Here is a 17,255-nt window from a genome sequence, read left to right on the forward strand (position 1 = left end):
TTTTTTTTTTTTTTTTTTTTTTTTTTTTTTTTTTTTCCTTGCTCCATTTGGGAGGGCTTTAAAACACTTTCAACTTAGCCCTCCTCTTTGGAGAGCTGCTGGAGGCCTGGAAGGCAGGTCCCGGGATCGCTGTCCCCGGAGTGGGAGGGGGGGTAGGGGGGGAGAGGGAGCTGTCGGCCGAGCTGCAACCGCTCAGCGGGTGCAGGGCCCTCGGGAGGGACCGCCCGGCTGCCGGGGATGGACTTGGGAGTCGTTCCCTGGGCGGCCGCGTCCCGGTTGGCCTCGCTCGGGAGGAGGCGTGCGCGTGTGCGCGTGTGTGCGCGTGTCCCGGGTGCGCGGGCGCGGGGCCGGGCGGCTTGCGGGGAGGTGGTGCCACTTCATAAACTCAGGTGCTCAAGTCCTCAGGAGCTCATCCAGGTTTCCCCCTCTCTCCTTCGCAGGTGACCCGAGGAGAGCCTCAGCCTCGGAGCCGCTGAGGGAGCCCCGGTGCAGAAGAGCCTCCCCCGCAGAATTCCAGCCACCTTCGCTCGCCCTCCCCCGTCTTAGGACTTGGTCCCCCTTTATCCTTCCGTACCTATTTTTTGGAATTTCTTTTTTCTTCTCCTTCTTCTCTTACCTACTGCTTACAGATTTTTTTTTTTTTTTTTTAAATCTCCTTTGCTTACTTTTCCTTCCCAGCGTTCCCATTCCCCCACTGAAAACAAATCGTTAACCGACCCCCGCCCCTCGGACGGCAGGAGCACCTGCAGAGCCTCGGAGCCCCCACCCCGACCCTCCAGCCCGACCGCCTTCCCTCTCCGCGCGCGGGTTCCGGGCCTGGCGAGAGGGCGCGAGCGCAGCCGGGGCCATGGAGGTGACGGCGGACCAGCCGCGCTGGGTGAGCCACCACCACCCCGCGGTCCTCAACGGGCAGCACCCGGACACGCACCACCCGGGCCTCGGCCACTCCTACATGGACCCGGCGCAGTACCCCCTGCCCGAGGAGGTGGATGTACTTTTTAACATCGACGGTCAAGGCAACCACGTCCCTACCTACTACGGAAACTCAGTGAGGGCCACGGTGCAGAGGTACCCTCCGACCCACCACGGTGAGTCCGCCCGGGGCGCCGGGACCCCCCGCCCAGCTGCCGCCGCTCCCCGCCGGGTCGGGGAGGCGGGGAGGGACGAGGGGGTGGGGAGACCCAGCGAAAGCCCCCAAGTGCCGTTCCTGCTACAATTCAAAAAAAAAAAAAAAAAAAAAAATTGGGGCCCGGAAATGGGCGAGGAAGCAGCCTCGGTCGCCGCGAGAGTGTGTTTTTCAAAAAGTCGCAGCCGGCGTCTCTCCGCGGCGGCTGTGCCCGGGGCCTGGCGCTCACCTGGCAGGCGCCCGACTGCAGCCCTCTCTCCCCGCGCGGCCGCAGGTTCGGGGGGCGCGGGCGCCTCCGGCTCCGGGGCTCCGGGAGCCGAGCCTCTGCTCCTGCGGCTGCGGCTCCGTGGGCCCGCAGGCGGCGCGGGCCGAGCCCGGCTCGGGCTTGGGTCCTTCGGAAAGGGCTTCGCTCCCCCAGTTATCCTGCAGTTCTTTCTCGGGGTGGGGTGGGGGGCTTCTGCCAGCGTGCCTCAGTTTCTTTTCTGGGCACACGTTCAGAAAGGCCGGAGAGAAATTTAATCCGCATCCCTGTTTTTTTCTTTTCTTTTCTTTTTTTTTGACCTTTCCCCGAAGCTAGTGCATTTGGTTCCTGGGCAGGTCTGGCACCCCTTGGCTCTGAGGAGTGGAATTCTGGTACTTGAAGGGGTTTCGGTGGGGAGGCTACTGTCTTAAACGGGAGATTCCCGGCTGCACAGAATTTTCCTGCGTCTTGGCTTTTAGGTTGCCGCATTCCCTGCTCCCCCAAAACCTTGCCTTACTCTCTCCTCCGGCCTACCACAGTCCCCTTAGGCTCCCAAAGAAGATTTAGGATCCAACGGGGTTTCTTTCTTATGTGGGAGTGATTCCCACATAAGAAAGAAAAGTTGTCTTGTCTTTTCTTTTTTTCCTTTCTCTTTCACCTTTGAATAGTTTCGCCGCTTTCTAAAAGGTTGAGAACTCAGCCTTGTGCGTTAGGGGGGATAAAGCTCTAAGATTTCCAGCGTAAGTGAGTTCCTAAACAAGAAATAGAGGCACAGTCTCAGGCAGAGAAAATGGGAGTCTCTCCTAGTCTGGGCGACTGAGGTCTTCCTTGGTCCCCCCTACTTAGAGCCTGCACTGGCGATGCCGGTGACAGAGCCCCTCGCGGCAGGCGTCCACCGCCCTGCTGTCACCAGGTTTTAAACAATTGTTTCTGCGGATGGGGGCTCCTTGCCCTGCTTCTCTGCAGATCAGCAGTTAAGTGGAAATGCGGTAGATGCAGACTTAATATTATTTACTATACTACTTCCTGCATAACATTGAATCTTGACCCTTGGCGTTCAGAGAGCTCTCCTTCCCCCTCCCCACCCCTTCCTCTCTCAAGATTTTAGTTTCAGTATTGTTCTTCATGGTTAAAGAGAATGTCAGATGCTGAGGTAGGTAGTGGATTAAAAGATCACGAAGTGTGTGGATTTGCACTTAACGTCTGCATGGGCCCCTTTCAGGGTGAGTGGACGTGCCTGAGTCATGGCCATCCGAAAACTGTGTCTTCTGAATGCTCTGGGAAGTGAAAGATACATGTCAACAGGGATTTTGTGTCGTAGGGGCTCAGGTGAAAATTCTCCAGTGGCACTGGTGGCATCCCAACTTTGAGGGCAGATTTGGGGTTTACTTTATTTTCCTTCTGTAGGATTTGGGAGGGTGAAAAAGGCAGGGTCCCGCGCTGGAAACTTCCTCCAACAGTCTGGGTGATTAAAAGGTCCTCGAAAATCCCAGTTCGGGCCTTGCGCGTTAGGAGCAGGCGCTGAAGTAGGGTTACTGGAAAGTAACCCCCAAATGCTCCCTTCCCTGCGAGCACTCTCCTTCCTTCCTGCCCTGGGCCTTGGGAGTGGGGCCTCTCTCCGGGTCCCCGTCTTCTCCCGGTGTGGAGCGGTGGTTTGGCCAGGCTCGCCCATCAGGCCTCAGGATTCCCGGCCTGGCCTGGCTGGGATCAGGTCTGGGGAGGGGGACTCTGGGCCATTGAAGGAAACCAATAAATCAAGTCAAGTTCCAGAGAGGGACCTCAGGGATGCCACTTAGAAAGGGTATCTAGAGAGACCAGATATGCCCAGGGGCTCTCTCCACTCCCTCCAAGCATCTCTTGGATGTCAGACATCTGCCCCCAAGACACTGCCCCCAATTCTGCTGGATTTGATGGGACCTTCGTGTAGGAGACACGGGTGTAAAGAGCTTGCTGGCCAAGGTGTTCTGGCCAGCTTGGGGGAAGTAGTGGGCCTGCTCTGGGGTCCAAGATGTGTTTGGGTCTGGCCAGGCAGGGGGAGGACCCCCAAGTGTGTCTGAGGGTCTCCGAAGCGGCTCTCACGGGCATTTCTCTGTCCTGTCTCCCCCCCACCCCAACCCCCTTCCCGCGCAGGGAGCCAGGTGTGCCGCCCGCCCCTGCTGCACGGATCCCTGCCCTGGCTGGATGGCGGCAAGGCTCTGGGCAGCCACCACACCGCTTCGCCCTGGAACCTCAGCCCCTTCTCCAAGACGTCCATCCACCACGGCTCTCCGGGGCCGCTGTCCGTCTACCCGCCGGCCTCGTCGTCCTCGCTGTCGGCGGGCCACTCCAGCCCGCACCTCTTCACCTTCCCGCCCACCCCGCCGAAGGACGTCTCCCCGGACCCGTCCCTGTCCACCCCGGGCTCGGCCGGCTCGGCCCGGCAGGACGAGAAAGAGTGCATCAAGTACCAGGTGCCGCTGCCCGACAGCATGAAGCTCGAGTCCACGCACTCGCGGGGCAGCATGACCACCCTGGGAGGGGCGGCCTCGACGGCGCATCACCCCATCACCACGTACCCGCCCTACGTCCCCGAATACAGCTCCGGACTCTTCCCGCCCAGCAGCCTGCTGGGGGGCTCCCCCACCGGCTTCGGATGCAAGTCGAGGCCCAAGGCGAGATCCAGCACAGGTAGGAGCCTTCTCCACCGCCACCCCCACTCCCTTCTCCACCACCACCCCCAAGCCCCCCCAACCCCGGAGCAAAGCTTTTCAGTCTCTTCCCACCTCTCCCTTCTCCTAAATCCAGGGCAGGGAGGAGGCAGCCCAAGGCTGGCCCCTCAGGGGAGCTGGCTGGTGTTCCAGACCCTTCCAAGATTTGGTTTCTTCCCTTTCTTCCAGCAGGGGGAAAGAATGAGGTGTGTCCTATCTCATTCCAGTCCTCAGAGCCGAGGGGAAGTGGGATCTAATTTACCGCCCCCCCCCCCCCTTCCATGAGCTGGGGAAGGAAAAAGACAAACAAAAACAAATACCCTGTCCTGCCTGCCTGGGGACCTTTGGGTTCTGCCAGTAACCTTTAGTCAGTTTCCAAGACCCAATGGAAAGCCCAGGGAATAAATCTTTAGTGTTTAATGCTAAAACGAAACCTCCTCAAACCTAAACAAACAGGTCCCCCCTTTGACCCCCCCTGGCCTCTGTGGCCCGCTGCCTGTTCTTCTGGGCTCAGCTCCGTGGGGGTCATGCAGGCAACAGAGGGACAGCCCTTTACACAGACATGGGTAAATAAAGCATGTGTATATTTGGGGGGGGGTGTGGAAAGCAGGACCCTGGCAAAAGCAGCACACGTATTCTTTGCATGGAAGAGGGGGCTGTCACCCTAAGAGAGGAGAGCTGTGTCCAGGGAAAACTGGAATGAAAATCAAAAGTCCAGGGGGCCAGTCACCTGTGGTGGCAGCACAGGCCCAGGGCAGGAAGGCGTCTCAGGACCTCTTCCTCGACTGATCGGAAGCCAGAGGAGGTAGGAAGAACAGGACGACGTTCCCTAGGTGTGGGTCTCCGCTTCCTCTGCCCACCCTTTCTCAGAAAAGCACCCCCTGTCTAAAAGAGCGGGGGGCGTCTTGAATCTCTGGCTGTAGACACATGCTTTAAAAAAAAAAAAAAAAAAAAGGAGGCAACACCAAACCCACACAAAATATTTTGGCTTTCAAAAGAAAATAATCCATTGCCAGTGTTGCTTCTAACCAAAGTCGTCGGGAGACCTTGGGATTCTTCTCTCAGATGAGGTTTAGCTATAGTTTAAAAGATTATTTTTCAAAGATTGTTCTGTCTCCTTGGGTGGGTCCATTTCAGGGTGGGTCTGTCTGTCCTGGCTCATTCCAGCGTCTCACCTCTGCCCTCTATAGAGATCCTATAGACAAAGAAGTGGTGAAAATCACTTGTCTTTTCTGGGTGGGACGAGCAGTCTTGAAACCGGGCTTGCAAAAACCCGGGTTTGAAAAACTTCCGAGGAAGGGCTCTGGGAGCCCAGTGACCATGAGATCAGTTTTCAGGGTTTTTTTCCAGGGTGACATTCACTCCGACTGCCTGGGCAGGACTGTCTCTATTTAGTTGATATGTTTGAGCTAATCCAATTATTTTCAGACTGCCGCACGCGACAGTTGCATTGTTTATCCCGCGCCAGGAACTTTAATAGAGTCCGGATGCGGTTAGGCTGACAGAAGAACTCAGACCTGCATGTTCAGTACATGAAAGTCCGCAGAGGGAGAGGGAGGTAGGCTCGCTGGGGGAGTCAAAGAGAAAGCAAGAGGAAGGGACCACAGGCAGAGGAAAGTGGCCCGGCTGCCTCTCGGGGGGCTGGGCTGGGGCCTGGAGTGGAGGGTTCCCGAGAAGTGGGGTTCACCTTGACTCAGAAAAGCTGGGGTTAGATCAGAGCTTGAGGACTGATAGGACTGCTCTCTTCAGCAAACCGATGCATTTCGAGCTAGCGATGGGATTTCTTTTTTTTTTTTTTACAATTTCTCTTTTCTGGTAGCACAAAGTTTTTTTGGGGGTGGGGGGGAAGATCGTGGTATTTGAGGCTGGGGTGGTGGTTTGAGTGGGGGAGGGGACAGAACAACTTTTCCAGAGCCTCTGGTTTCTCTCCCCACTGGGGGCACACCTTTGGCCTTAGGCAGGTCTTTTCTGAACTTTCACTCTTTCCTCAAGCCCCTGAACATTTGGGGCGGGTGAGAGGAAGAGCTGCAGTTACCCCAAACCGGAACCAGGAACACCTTTGGGTCTATTGTACTTTTTTTTTTTTTAACTTTTTATATATTATTATTATTATCTTGGTTGGTGGGGAGAGGAGAGAAGACATTGCAATATGGCTTTTTACTTCCTCCTTTTTATTCCTTTCTCACAGTCAGAAACCCCAAGGCTGCACACCTGGGCAGCCAGGGAGCTGGGACTTTTGGGAGTGTGGGAGTGGGGAGGAGGGTTTCTAGACCTTTCTAGGTAGAGAGGGTGGAAATGGCAGCAGTTCTTCAGGGAGTTCTCTGGGGTTTAGTGGTTGCTTTTTTTTTTTTTTTTTGAACTCTGTGCAAATGCATTTGCCGAAGGTGGAGACAGGAGAAGAGAGGGTTGTTGCATTTTAGAGGAACGGTTGAAGCAGTGGTTAGGGTACCTCGTGCTTTTCTAACGCCAGGGCTGTCAGTGCTGGGTCTCCCTCTGCAAACAAAAGACAAAGGCTTCTAGCGAAGGGCCCTCCCCAAGCCTCCCCTGACTGTGGGCATCTCCCCCACCTTCCTCTTCGCAGACTCGGGTCCAGCTCCTACTCCTTCCAAGCCAGCCCAGGTCTCAGAATTTCAGCTGGAGGCCAGGGGGTTGGGGGTGTGTTTGAAAATGGCTGTCGAATGTCAAGAGGCCTCGCAGCTCTGTGGTTCTCGTCCCCTAAGAGAGAGAGGTGTCTGTCTGAGCAGCTCACACCAGGCAGTGAGTGAGGAGAGGGAAAGAAACCAGGAGAGTCAGGGCCTCCATTAGGAAAATTGGTTGTTTGCTGAAGTCACAGACTAGAGGCAACAATGAGACAAGAAAAAAAAAAAGAAAGAAAGAAAGAAAGAAAAAGCCAGACGAGGCAATCGCAAACTTGCGGAGTGAATCAAGACAGAAAATTGCTCTAGTGTGCGGAGCCTGGCTGAAGAGGCAACCGTTGCTAGTCTAGTCTCGAAGGTCCCCCTGAAAAGGAAGCTGTCATCCTCCTCACTGGATGACAAAGGAGAGGAAATCAGACTAATCGAGTCAGGCCGGGAGATCCCCCAGCCCCCGGTGCCTAGGAGCAGGGCTGCGGGCTGGCCGCAGCGGGGACTCCACCCGGAGCGGGGGCTCCGGGAGGGGAGAGAAGAGAGGGAGGAGGGGGCCAGCGAAACCTCGCCTCAGCCCTCCCTGATGGGGAGGGGGCCCACTGCCCCCAGAAGGGGCTGACCCGGTGCCTGCGTGGGGCACTGGGACTGCGGGGGAGGGGAGCCTGCCCGCCCCCCTCGGCTAGGCTGCAGGAGGCACCTTCTCGCCCACTTGCTTTTTCCTCCTTCCTCTCTGCCTCCCCCTCGGCCCGCCACCCAGGCGGTTGGCTTCCGACTGCAGCAGCGATGTCATACGGTCCCAAGCCTTTTCAAGGACAGTTACCGGAACGTGGTACCGGGCTCAGCAGCACCGAGTGTGGGGAGAGTGCCAGTGGCTCAGTGGCTCGTGGGAGGCTCTCTGTAGACCCTGGGTTGAACAGCTTTCTAGAATTGGTGGAGAAAAAATACGTATATCTATATACTTAGATACAACTCTTTACAATCTTTTATTTTTTAATTTTTAAAAGGAAACTGGACAAAAACTAGTCAGCACCATCATGAGCTCCAGTGTCAAAGTCCTCCATTTCTAAACATCTTTCCTTCCTCAGAGCCTGTCCCTGGAGGAGAAAAACAAAAAAACCCAAGCTTATAGGCGTGAACCCCCCACACCCTTTATACTTGGCCTAGGATTTCCAAAGACCAGACAGGTCCCCACACCAGCCTTGTGCTCCCGCGGTAGGGAGTCCTCCTGATTCCCAAACAGCCGCCCCGTTCTCTTCCTCCATTCTGTCTTCTGGGTAGTTTAGAATTAGCTGATGAATCTCATAAAACGAAACAACCCTTAGGGGCTCATCTTTGTCCCCTACCAGCCTCCCAAACCTCCCAGCTAGCACCCCCAGAGAAAGTGAAACCCTCTCCCCGACTCCTCCTCTTGGGAGCTCCTGGCTCTGCAAGGGTCTGGGGTGAGTGGGGAGCAGGGGTGGGGGGGGCAGGGGAGGGAGCTCCTCCCAGTCTGGCTGGGTTGGCAGAGATGCCCGTACAGGCCCGCCAGGAGGGGAAGGCCCCCCAAGAGCTGGGCAGGTTCTCCCAGAAACTGTCCCCCCTTCCCTTCTCCCGCAGAAGTTGGAAAGAAATCAGTGAGCCGAAATCCCCCCCGCGGTGCTAAAATGGTATTTTGAGGGATTCTCTCCAGGAGCTTTCCCCCCCCCAGAGTTGGGTCTGGGTCATTCTCCTGCCCCTGGAGTGAACCGGCCTGGCCGGTTTTTTGTTTATTTTGTTTGTTTGTTTTTTTGGAAAAAGAGCAACTGCAGGAAAGCCTTGGTTAATGAGCCGGCTGACTTGAGAGGTCGCCCCCCCCCCCCCTTTTAATTGGCCTGTTCTTCCTTCCCGCCAACATCTCCAAGGGTATTTCCCTCCAGCACCTCCGGGCTTGGTCCTGCTGGGGTCCTACTTTGCCTTCAGTGTCTGTCACAGTGGCTGGCCAGTCGTAGAAGACCTTGGCCTTTTCTAGAGAGAAAGAAAATGTGGTGGGGGGATGACTGGGGCCCCGCCCGGGTCTTCATCTTTATTGGCCAGCCAGGGACATTTCCGGTTTTATTGGAAGTCCGATCTAAAACCTGGGGTCTTCAGATCAATCAGCCCATTGACCAGTCTGTTCATCGATTTGTTATCTGTTGGTCTGTCCAGCCGTGCATTCATTCCTCTTTCCTCTCTCCCCATCCTGATCGGCAGGATTTAATCCATCTCCATAGACAGACCCCACGGTGGTGATGGGGACACCTTCGTTTTTCCCTTGAGGGTCCCGAAGGGGAATGTTTTGCTCTGCCGCAGTCCAGGGCTCAGCCTTTTCTCAGGGAACTATTTCAAGTTGCAATCTGCCTTCTTTCTTCCCCATCAAGTCAGGCTGGCCCCGAGCAAGGTTGTGCTGCTGTTTATTCATGAGCTACTTCTTTGGGGCGGGAGCTGGACTTGGGGGGGGGGGGGGGATGGTTAAGCTATGACAGGGCCAGAGGGTGGCTCTTCCCTTGGGCACTTGAGCACCACCTTAAGGGAGGTGGGGGGCATGGGGGGGTGGGAAAGTTCCCCAATAGGGGGGAAGGTCCCAGTTTTACTCTCATTCCTTCCTTCTGAGTGCCGTCAGTGTTCTTCCCCAAGTGACTGCTGTGTGGTCTTGTTTCCAGAAGGCAGGGAGTGCGTGAACTGTGGGGCCACCTCCACCCCCCTGTGGCGGCGGGATGGCACCGGGCATTACCTGTGCAACGCCTGCGGGCTCTACCACAAAATGAACGGACAGAACCGACCCCTTATCAAGCCCAAGCGAAGGCTGGTGAGTTCTCCAGAAACACGGATCCAACACGAACCATTGTGTGTTTTTAATTTCCTCTCTTCAGGAAGGACAGCGTTCTGCAGGAAATTGGCAGGACAGCTCAAAATCGTGTCGGCTTGCTTGGGATCCCTTCCCCCCCCCCCCCCCCCCCCCCCCCGTTTCTTTTCTCAAATTGGAGCTACAGAAAAGCTCACTCTCTCTCCTTTTTCCCCTTCACATATCCTAAGTCACTTGACAAATTTTTAAGGGTGCTGGCTTTTTGGTTATCGAATCTCTAATGTGTTTGCAAATAGAGAGCGGACTGGAGAAAGTGAGTTCAGATTCATTGATAATCGGAGAAATGTTGTGTGCAGATGCAGGTACCAGGAACCATCTAGAACACATCCCTCCGTGGCAGGCCCCCTGAGGAAGTGAGCAAGGTTCAATGCCACGGAGGGGTCTCGTGTGCCCATGCTTTAAGATTGATGGGGCCAATTAGCTGAGGTTCACTAGCAGCAGCCACTGAGTCTAATTGAGTTTTTCTTCTTTCCTGGTCTTAAGGATTGAGGATTTTCCACCGCTCACGCCTTTGGGGAGAACTGTGGGATTCCTGTCTTGCCTCTTGGTCTCATGTGCCGCTTGGTCCTATTTGTCCCTCGAGTCACTAGGGGGAGGGGGATGGTTTTTATCCCCTACTTTCTTTCTCAAACGTCTTGACCCCTAGGAGTACTTGAGCAATTTCTAAGGAAGACTAGAAGGAGAAGTCCATTTGTGAGCTTGTCTTTGGAACCTCAGGCTCGGACTGGAAAGCAAGTGTGTGTAACAGGCAAACAAAAGCAGGCTTTTGGCAAAAGATAGCCCTAACCACAGTTAAGAGATCAAAATGCTTTTTGTGCTGATGACATTCACCAAGTAGAGAAGAGAGCAGGGGAATTTCCCCATGCAGATTAGTGGATAAAGCTGCATCCATCAGATTGGGAGGGGGGAAGGGGGGGCCCCCCCGGAAACAAATCCTCTGGATTCCTTTTAAAGAATTATTTGTCATCTCCATCAGATTTGAGTGCAACTCAACACCTTTCACATCCTTTTCAGAAGAAGGAAAAACTTTCTAGGGATGGAAGTGCCCACGTGACTTGAGTTTCTGGCAATCCTCGGTCTCCCCGGCTTGATTCCTTCTGATCTTTGCCCAACCTTCCAGCGCTCTCAACCTTCCCCGCTGGTCCCCCTGCACTTGGGTATTTTTTTTTTTCCTTTCTCTCATGTGCAAAGCTAACTTCCTAGGAAAAAGCTGCCGGATATCTGAGCACTGGAGATAACTCATAAACAACAGCTCAGCTTCCCCAACCTAAACATCAAGATGTTTGAACATATCAGAACAAGTGTTTGAAAAAAAAAAAAAAAAGAAAAGAAAAAAATGGCTGGAGGTGTTAGCCTAGAATGAATATGATCGCACCACAAAAGAATGTTCTGAATCACTCAAACCTGGCCTTCGTAAAAAAAAAAAAAATAATAATAATAAGTAAATAAGAAAGAAAGAAAGAGGCAAAGAAACAGAACTGACAACAAAAACTTTCTTGTTAAAATATGTCTTGGTACCATCCTTATAATTGGACTTTTTTTTTTAAGGTAAAAAAAAAGAGAAAGAGAGAAAAGAGGGTGTAAAGCCTCAGACAATGGGCTGGTTGATGAGCAAGTGTGTATTTGACATTTTCTTGGGGTTTCTTCTGTCTGGGCAGACTGCATAGGAGGGCTCGACTTGCATTTTACGTAAGTCTGTCTTCATCTACCTTTCATAAGAAATCTCAAAAACTCTGAGTAATATTGCTTTGAATTCTGGAGTTCATTGGCTGTCACATTTTCAGCTGTCTTTTCTTTCATACTCATCCATCCTGGGCGGTTTTATATTTTGAGTTCCATAGAATTCATAGGCTCCAGAGAGCTGCTGAAAACATATTCAGGATAGTTGTTTATTATTACTATGACTATTACTATTACTGCTATTACTATTATTATTATTACTATATTTAGCCCTTAGATATGTTTGCTTTCTGAGTACCTGGAACTTTCTTGGTTTCTTTTCTGTATTTCCTCTTCCTTCCGGCCACCCCTGCCTCCCGCCTGGCTATTTTGCCTGGGCCCATTGGCTCCTTTGCTGCAGACCACCCAGCCCACAATGTAGCCCGCCCCTCCAGAAGATGCCTGTCTACCCTCAAGAAGCTCACCCAGGAAACCGAAGACATGACCGGAGAGGAGATCCCTAGAATATTTTTTTCCGAGTCTTGCCCGGGTTTCCATCTGCCCAACAGCTAGCCGTGTCGAGCTTGCTTTATGAATGTGCTCTGTCTCCTGCTCGTGAGACAGACAGTGTGGCTTGGAGAGGTTGTGTCAATTTGCATCGAGTCTGTGGACCGGAGACGTACTCTGAGGCCGCCCGTATTTACGTTACTGTCAATATACTGAGAAGGGCTGCACCGGGGGACCCCCTTTCTTGGAGCTTGACTTTTACCGGCTGGCATTATGCGCTTGTAGCCTGTGTTTGAAGTTGCTGAGCTGGGAAATCCATGGGCCACGTAGATATTAACGGACTCTATCTCAGTATCTGTTTTCAAGAGAAAAGTGCAGGAAGGTAATAATAATGACACGATAACATCGTTGTCGGAATCTTCAAGCACTGATTCTGGCCTAACTTTTTTGGCTTGATGAAATATTGACAGCAAAGCATACGACGGTCCCTCTAGTTTGATCTCAGACTTGTATAAACATGGTGGAATTTTCTAGATCACACGTAGCTGACTTCTGGCTTCTCCTCTCACCTTTGATAATAATATCTGAGCCCAGAGTCAGGGAATTCGTCTTGAGCAGTAAAAATGGTCTTTACAGGTTGGGGAGAGAGGGGAGGTGTTCATAGAGGTATAGGTTAAAAGGGACCCAACTTCATTTTCTCCGGAAAGTGCTTGAATTTACCTTTTTCTCGCCCTTAAAGCGTGGACAGAGAGAACAGCACGCTCGTAAGTTGAAGTGCATCAAAAAGTGAAAGAAAAATCTCCCTCTTAAAGGAAATGAAGTCAGTGACACAATCAAATAATTAGAATTCAAGCTGAGCCTGACATCTGACCTACCACTCTCGGGCTCTGCGAACGGCAAATAGGAAATACCTAATTTCACGAAGGTGAAATGAGATGAGAGCGGGAGCGGGGGAGGGGCGGGTTCCTGTTGATTAGCAGAATTCTCCCTGCTTTTCAGCTGGGCTCATGACCTGAACGCCACCCAAGGAGGAGGGTGGCGTTCACCAGGATGTACCAAGCCTGTAAGGGCTGGGCCCTTAGTTTAGGGCTGCGGCAGATTTCCTGGGAGTCTAGCTCACGAGGGATGTCCTGCTTGGTGCTTCCTAAGTGGCCTGTCCTGTGGCGCACGATTTCCCCCACCCCCGCCCCACTTATGCACATAGGTTCGGACACTCTCCCACCAGGCGGGCTCCCTGATCTTTTGTGAATCCAGCATTTTGTTATGTGGGAGCGGGTCGAATGCTCTGGGGGTTTGGGTTTGCTCTCCCTCTGCTGTCAGTGTGTCCTGACGGCCAGCGGCCTCGTTGAGCCTTGATGTTCTTGGCAGTTGCCCTTGCAAAAGGCCTCCTGGGAGTCTGGTGCCCAGGGGTACCGAGAGCCGGCTACCGGGGGTAATTCAGAGTTGCGACCCGTTCAAGTTAAACATCCAACCAAGTCTGCTGGCCGGGGCTTGGGGGACCATTCGCTCAGGGCGGTGGCGTTGGCTCTCTGAGCCTCCCGATTCTGCCCCATCAAGTGGCAGGCGAAATTCCGGCCCCTTGACGACCGAGTGACATGCTCCTATGCTAGGGAATCGGCTGCCTGTTTCTTCTTGAGGCAGCTTTTGGGAATCTTGATTACTTTCATGTGGGCCGCTTGCTAGTTTTGATTTCAATGCGGATTTTTTTCTTTTTCTTTTTGTAAGTGTGTCTCTGTGGTTCTGAAATACCCATTTCTCAATTGTTTTGATTTTGACCCCTTCTCGCTCTCTCTCTCCCCCCCGACTCCCAGTCGGCAGCAAGAAGGGCAGGTACGTCCTGTGCGAACTGTCAAACCACCACCACGACGCTCTGGAGAAGAAATGCCAACGGAGACCCCGTCTGTAATGCGTGTGGGCTCTACTACAAGCTTCACAATGTAAGTGTCCCAGACCGGACCTGCTTCCTTTCTGGGGGTGCCTGTGAGACGGGATCCCTGGCTCTGGGTCCCCTTCTCCATTGGATCGTGCTCCCTTAGGCTAGATGACAGGTCTCAGAGCAGCAGCATCCGAGGGGACCTACCCTGTCCCCCGTGGCGGTGCCGAGACGGGACAGTGTGGGGCCGAGGATGACCCTGCGCCCCAGGTCGGTGTGGACAATGCCGTGATGCGGCGGTCCAGCGCCTCGGGGGAGGCCTCGCGGGGGCTTTCCAGTCTTCCCTTTGGGAAACCCTTATAGTTCCATGTTTCCCTGAAGTTGGAAATTTTTTTGCAAAAGAGGGAATGAGAGCAGGCAGGGGAGGGGAGGTGAGATGTGGAGAGAATTGAGTGCAATGGTGTGTGCGGCCCACGCCGTGCTGAGATGGGGCAGGTCTGTCGCCGAGGGGAGCAGTCTCACCTGACCTGACCTGAGAAAGTGAAATGGTCTCTCGGGATAAAAGATGGGAAATGAAATGTCTGGCAGATGTCCTCCAATGTCTCTGTCCTCACCAGCTGAGACCAGAGGGGAGCAGCCAAATGGGGTTCTCGTATCAGGGAGGAGAAACTCTTGGGTCCTTTTTGCGTCATCTTTGCAGAATGACGATCGCCAGCCCGTCTCCTGGGCGTAGCCGTGTTGTTTCTAATCTTTTCAGGGGGGGGGGGGGGATGCGTTTTGTCATATCTTTACGTTCAAAACAAAAAAGATCGGATGTTTCTTTTGTTTGCCTCAAATAACTGCAGCCGACAGGTCTTGACCTAACGAGGCCTGAAGTTTAATTCATCCCAAAGAAGAAAATGGCCATTTCTCCCTCCCTCTCTCTCTCTCTCTCTCTCTCTGTCTCTCACTCGTGTTTTTTCTCAGGTTCTGCTAGAGCCCCTTGGCCAATCTGCCTTTGGCCAAGTCTGGGGCCGAATGGGAAAGAGGCTCTTTGCTGGGGGCTGTTCTGGCAGGAACTCGGCTCACCCAGGAATACCTGGGAATTGGGAGGAGGCTTTTCTGGGTAGATTTTTTGAGTCTCAAGAGAACGTCTTTAGGGTGATCCCAGCAAATTCCTCCTTCTTTGCCCTTTGGGACTAAGTTGCTGCCATGTCCAGGGACCCCGTGACACTCCTGTCTCCGCTTTCCATGTCATTCCCTCTTGCCGTGGTCCCTGTGTGATGCCCAGCCTAAGGGAACCGGTCTTCCTCGTCACCGTCTCTTGATTCTCGGACTGTAGCATCTCCCTGTTTATCAGCAGGGAGCCCCGGGTTACATTTTTGCTTTGGGGAATTTCTTGCTCCCTGCAGTGGAGAGGAGCCGATCCGTGATTACAGTCCGGGAGACTTGGGCCATCAGCGTTTTGGGGCTACCCAGCCATCGGCGCAGCCTCTCCCGATTGTTTTTGGCTGTAATTTAAGGTTTTCAAAGAACTTTCAAGTTACTTGATTACATCCGAGCCTCGGATAGTCCCACGATGCCGACAGAGCAGAAATTATTTTACTTCCGTTGAACTTGAAGGCGGTATGACTCAGAGCATCGACGAGCTCGTGCTAGCGGACGTGCTGTTGGAGTGGAAGAGCCGGGCCTGACTTCAGAGCAGCCCAGGCCTTCCGAGGAGGTCAGGCAGGAGCGTGAGGACCCATAGGGACCGGGGGAAAGTAAACACTTTGTCATCTCAGCATGTCCCAGAGTTCAGTTCAAAGTCACGAGCTGGCCGCATATAGACGTTTCGTTCCGCTTCCCACAGAAGCACAGGAACGCGGGGAAGTTCACCAGCCCTAAATTTCTCAGACTGCTTAGCCATGATGAGATGCGGTCTCGACTGTTTGATCTGAGGATGGTTCGGAAGGATGTCGATTTCTCATCAGATCTTCACTGCTCCCTCCTACCCTGTTCTTTACTTGCTCCTAACTCGGTGGCTGGGCTCCAGCGACTGGGGAAGGACCTGCTTCCCAGGAGGAGCAGTTTTCCTGTCTTCTCTGGTTTACCGAGACTTCACAAAAGGAGGCAGTTTAGGTGTATCTACCTATGGGAGATCATCCTCGATGAACATTCTCATTGCGTCGTGTTTGCTTGTGCCCATCTGGAGACCTGTATGTGTGTGCTATGAGTTGGTTCCTTTCTTCTTATCTGGGTGTTTCGATAACTACCTATCTCCGGATCAGTGTAGCTAGGTGGTGTTGAGACTAGCTATCTGGGTTCTCGCTGCTATCTGTGTAACTAGATATTATATTCAGATATCTGGCTGTGTGTATCTGGATCTCCGTGTAAAGAGCTGTGTGTCTAGACATTATCTTGGGGGAAGATTTGATGTGACAGTAGATTCCTATCACCTTTGCAGGCTGCCTCTTTATCTTGATTGTCACTTTGAAGAAGGAACCCGGAGATGTTCTTTTGGCAGTGACCTTTCAGACCTTCTACCTTCCTGGCATAAGAGGGAATTGGGTCTCAGCCCTGGCATGTGGTTCTGTACCCCTCTTTGCGGTGACCTCTCCCAACCCAACCCCAGGAAGCCGTGTGTCTGCTGTTCCCAGAAGTGTTGTTGGCAGCCCTTTTGCTCTTGGGTACTGGCTTCTGTCTTCCTCAGCTGTGCTTTTCTGTCTTGGGGAGCAGACAGGTAGATCCTGGAGCCAGGAGAGCCGCTTCTCTTCCTCCACTCTTAAGGATGTGGGTGGCAGAGGATGCTCTTCCCCAAGGAGTCGGGAATGATTGGGACTCTGACATTCCCTCCTCGAGCTGGTTTGCCACATTTCCCTGAAGCGTGGCCAGATGCGTGGTTTGTCGTATGGGGCAGCTGTCGGCCATCAGGATGCCTCCCATTCTGACTCATTGTGGGGAGTGATCAAGGCTTGCTTTGTAAAATCCCCCACTTGATTCTACTCAGCCTCCGCACCCCTAGCAAATGCAGTTTAAAAACAACACAGACAGGGGCTTCTCAAAAAGAGAGAGAGATGCTGTGCTGTCCCGGGTGCGGAAGACTAGTTCAAGACGTTCAGAGTCAGGCCCTTGCTTGTCTGTTTCCTGAGCTCCCTCCTGCTCTCTGGTTTTCAGGATGAGGGTGCTGTCGTACTAGCTCCATTCTGCGTACCTCTGAGTGCTTAGCAAGTACTCGGCGACGGGTCAGTGGGCCTTTTGGCTGGTTAGGGGTGCAGAGTCAGAACTAGGCAGAGATCGCAACTTTCAGTCATTGCTCGGTTGCTGTGATGGGGGCGAGGGACCACCTTCTGCAGAGACACACTGCATTAAAACACGGCCCTAGAATATATGCTTTCCAGGGGAGGATTTTCACAGCACCCATTACTGCGAGAAAGCCCGGGCAGAAGGCCGATACTTTGGAGAAGGACGGAGCCCTAGTCTCTCCAGGCCCAGGGACTTCAACGCTTGAGGCTGATTGCATTGGCAGTGTTTCCTTGGTCCTAGCCCTGATTTCCAATGAGGGGACACAGTGTTACCTCCCTCTTAAAGACTCCTTCCTTGCCTCCATTCTCAGGAAATATTCTAAGGAGATTCTAATGGAATCAGACCAGTTATGACATCTTAGTTACTGGAGAAATGCGGTCGTATGGGGTGGGTCTCTAGCATATGGTCCTT

The 17,255-nt window shown here is 53.3% G+C and overlaps 1 protein-coding gene across 8 annotated transcripts in view; it reads left to right on the forward strand.

Annotated features, from left to right (window-relative positions):
* The window catches only part of GATA3 (GATA binding protein 3), a 35,587-nt gene that overhangs the window by 9,500 nt on the left and 8,832 nt on the right, over window positions 1-17,255 (forward strand). For 5 of the 8 annotated variants that reach the window (XM_059404067.1, XM_059404065.1, XM_059404064.1 and 2 more), the window contains exons 2-5: window positions 441-1,088; window positions 3,498-4,034; window positions 9,339-9,484; window positions 13,519-13,644. In XM_059404067.1, the coding sequence (XP_059260050.1) occupies window positions 848-1,088; window positions 3,498-4,034; window positions 9,339-9,484; window positions 13,519-13,644 (1,050 nt within the window). In that variant the 5' untranslated portion in view covers window positions 441-847. Of the gene's footprint in view, window positions 1-221; window positions 332-440; window positions 1,089-1,181; window positions 1,401-3,497; window positions 4,035-9,338; window positions 9,485-13,518; window positions 13,645-17,255 lie in introns of those variants that run through there. The other 3 variants (XM_059404063.1, XM_059404068.1, XM_059404069.1) reach the window with 3 other exon arrangements.

This window comes from Mustela nigripes, chromosome 6 (genome assembly GCF_022355385.1).
Source record: "Mustela nigripes isolate SB6536 chromosome 6, MUSNIG.SB6536, whole genome shotgun sequence".
NCBI lineage: Eukaryota > Metazoa > Chordata > Mammalia > Carnivora > Mustelidae > Mustela > Mustela nigripes.